This window comes from Fulmarus glacialis, unplaced genomic scaffold (assembly GCF_000690835.1).
Source record: "Fulmarus glacialis isolate BGI_N327 unplaced genomic scaffold, ASM69083v1 scaffold40019, whole genome shotgun sequence".
Lineage (NCBI taxonomy): Eukaryota > Metazoa > Chordata > Aves > Procellariiformes > Procellariidae > Fulmarus > Fulmarus glacialis.
In genome coordinates this window covers 45201-48155 of record NW_009232096.1, presented here as the reverse complement: position 1 = coordinate 48155, position 2955 = coordinate 45201, and the positions used below count along the sequence as shown (strand labels likewise).

The 2955-nt window shown below is 42.1% G+C and overlaps 1 protein-coding gene across 1 annotated transcript in view; it reads left to right on the top strand.

Annotated features, from left to right (window-relative positions):
- The first annotated feature begins 271 nt into the window (after window positions 1-271).
- The window catches only part of SESN1 (sestrin 1), a 15390-nt gene continuing 12706 nt past the window's right edge, over window positions 272-2955 (top strand). Inside the window, exon 1 of the mRNA XM_009584785.1 lies at window positions 272-289. Coding sequence (XP_009583080.1) covers window positions 272-289 — 18 coding nt within the window. The remainder of the gene's footprint in view (window positions 290-2955) is intronic.

The window sequence follows — 2955 nt, the reverse complement described above, 5'->3', positions numbered from 1 at the left end:
TGTTTCTTAATCCCTTCATTTCCAAAAGCTACCCATCTGATAAGGAAACTACGGTCGCTACTGCATTTAGCAGAACTGAAAATACGGCTTTTAAGCTGAATATGTATCAGCTTGTCCTGTGAGGCCAGTTGTGCCAGTCATTGTCGTTAAGATCCTAAACAAGGAAACTCCAAATTTGTAGCCTGTCAGTGTCACCACCAGTGAGGTTTTGCCGTCGGTGACCTTTAAAGGGGAAGTAGGAACCAGACACTGTGAGTGAAGCAGCAGCAGTATGAGGCCTCTTAGTCTGGTGAGTGCCAAAGTCTCCTTTGGAAATGCAGTGCAAGCTTCTTGGACACTTAGGTGCTTTGGGGCATTTTATCCTATAAGCATATAAAGCTCTAAATGGCTGTTTTTAATGTCAGCTTCAAATACATACCATAGTATACTAAGCTGAATTTTCAGTACTGGCACATTGCGGGGTTTAATTTTATGAGGGGATTGTGTTGAAGAGTTTTTAACCCACAGCTCATTGTGCCTTTCTTAACCCTAAGCTTAGGTGGGAATGCACTTAGATTATGTAAAATGATCACTGGTTGTCTAGGAAAATGTTACCTCCAAAAAAGGTGATCTCAAACTCATTTCCCTTCTCTGGATACTTCCTTTAGATTGTTTTATATTGCATTACAGTGTGTGATTTTTTCATATAATTTTGTTTGAATCTAGCAGTATTTAGTGCTTAATCAGGACACAGATGATTCAGATGAAGATGTGAATCCAAATGTTGTTTAGTGAAGTAAATTGATAATTATATTTTCACTTTGCCTGTGGCTTGTCTATGATAAAATGTTCTTTTTGCCATTTAGAGGAGGCTTAAATAAGTATGTAAACAAGTCTCTCTGGGAGATAGAACATTTGATATTGGTACTGTCTGTACTTGAGGGGAGCAAAATGACTCACTGCTAACACCAGGGAAGCAGTCTGAAGATTGTGGTTCATAGCTAGTGCTCAGCTCATGAACCCTGAATGACTGACAATGAACAGTTTGGTAACAGTCCCCATACTCATCTGACAAAACTATAACTGAGTTTTGGGAGAGGTTTTGTGATAAGAGGCAGAGCTCTAGCTGCCAGGAGCCAGCAGTGGGGGAGGAACAGGGATCTGAAAAAGCATTTTAGGTGCACTATGGAGCCAGAGCTGTAGCTAAGGTTAGGTAGCTGTTCCTCTTCTAGAGGCCCTGTGTCTCAGCTTGTAACTTAACTCTGCTTCAGTGTTTCTGGGTGGAATTTCTGATATTGGGTGTCTGTTTAGAAGTGACTTTTTTTCTTCACTTACGTTTTAAAGAGGTTTGGAACGAAAGCAGATGATGTTCTACTACTAGCAGAGGTGATGCGTGTTGTACTAGAAGTATTGAAAAACCTCTTCTAAGCATTTGCAGTTCAATTTTCCATCTCAGGCTTTTACTTAAATTTGATAGGAATGCTGTTCTTGTCAAGACGCTTAAAAAGTTACCTAAAAGTGGGCTTGATTGACAGAGTCTTAAGATACAGAAAAGCCGTAAGTAGAGTGAGTTTATACATGTTTGCGGTTTTAGAGTGGTCTTCTCTGAGCATATATGTGCATGCAGTATGGATTTTTGGTCTGGTTGTCATTGTTGGATGTACTAAGTGGGCCCAACTGGTGAGAGAGAATGGTAACTGGGAAGTATATAATTAAGTTTGCAGGCTTGTCTCATTAACTCTTCTGTCTCAGCTCTGAAGAGCTGTTTCTTGGTGTAAATTTGCATAAAACATGTTTCCTGGCTGAGAAGTCTCTGAAAAGGCACACAGTCTGATGGTTAGGGCATTAGCCCGTGACTTGAAAGATCTCAGCTCAAGCCGCCAGTCTTCTGTAGCAGCCTCTGTTGGACATGTACCTTTTCTGTTTCTCGGGTTTTTTGCTAAATGGGAGATAATACACTTGTCCTACCTCACAGGAATGTTGCATGAATTAAATACATGAGATGAGATGCTCAGATATGGCAGTGATGAGGGACATGTAGGTTCAGAAATGGTAGGTATCTGGTGAACATAGTTCCCATGGAACTAATAATAGTGGCTGTACAGAAATACAAGTTACGTTACAGAAGGGGAAAGAGGATGCTTTTCTGTGATTTCTGAGGTTGTCTCCGCCAGCATAGCGATACAGCATTTATATGGCTAAAGTCTTGCTTCTCTGTCAAGGTATGTCTGGAGGGTGAGCAGTGGAGTGGATGGCCACCTGGCGAGGCCCACGTCCCTCCATTAGCTGTGAGCTTCGGGGTGTTGAAGGTGAAATCTGTTCCACCCTTGGTGCTCAGCTTTGCAGCCATCTGGGTTTTATGTTCTGACTTTGCTGAGGGACTACCTCTGATGCATCATCATCATTATTATTATTATTATTATTAGCACCTAAAGCCTCAGTTGTGGTTGGCTTTCTGCTGAGCTTGGAGCTGAATTCAGCTGCAGAGTTTCTAGACTGAGTGGAAGTGGTGTGGCAAGATTAACAAACAGGAGGAACCAAGCCAGGAGGAGTTTGATGCAGAAAACACGGCACTAAGTAAGTCACTTTGGTGTGCAACTCGGTGGTCTGGAATCACATGAAAGTTGCTTATACTTTTGTAATAACCAAAATAAATATCAATTGCTTGCAACTGCTGCTCGTCCTAGCCCCGTCTGCTTTACCGAGTCCTTGTCGGTGCTCCAGGTGAGGTGCTTCTTTAAGAGGAAGGTGCGGGAGAAAGACGTGGTGGTGTGGCTGGTCAGGATGCAGGTCTTGCCTTTGAGAGGGAAAACTGGATAGCGGCCTCCTTGAGTTGAGTGTATTTGGAAGATGGAGGCTTAGTGAAAGGCATCATGGAGCATAGAAATATGTCCAAAACAAAGGGAAGGCACTCTAAGACTGTTTTGAGAATTATTACTGTGTTGTCTATATAGTATTTGAAATGTTGGGATACTG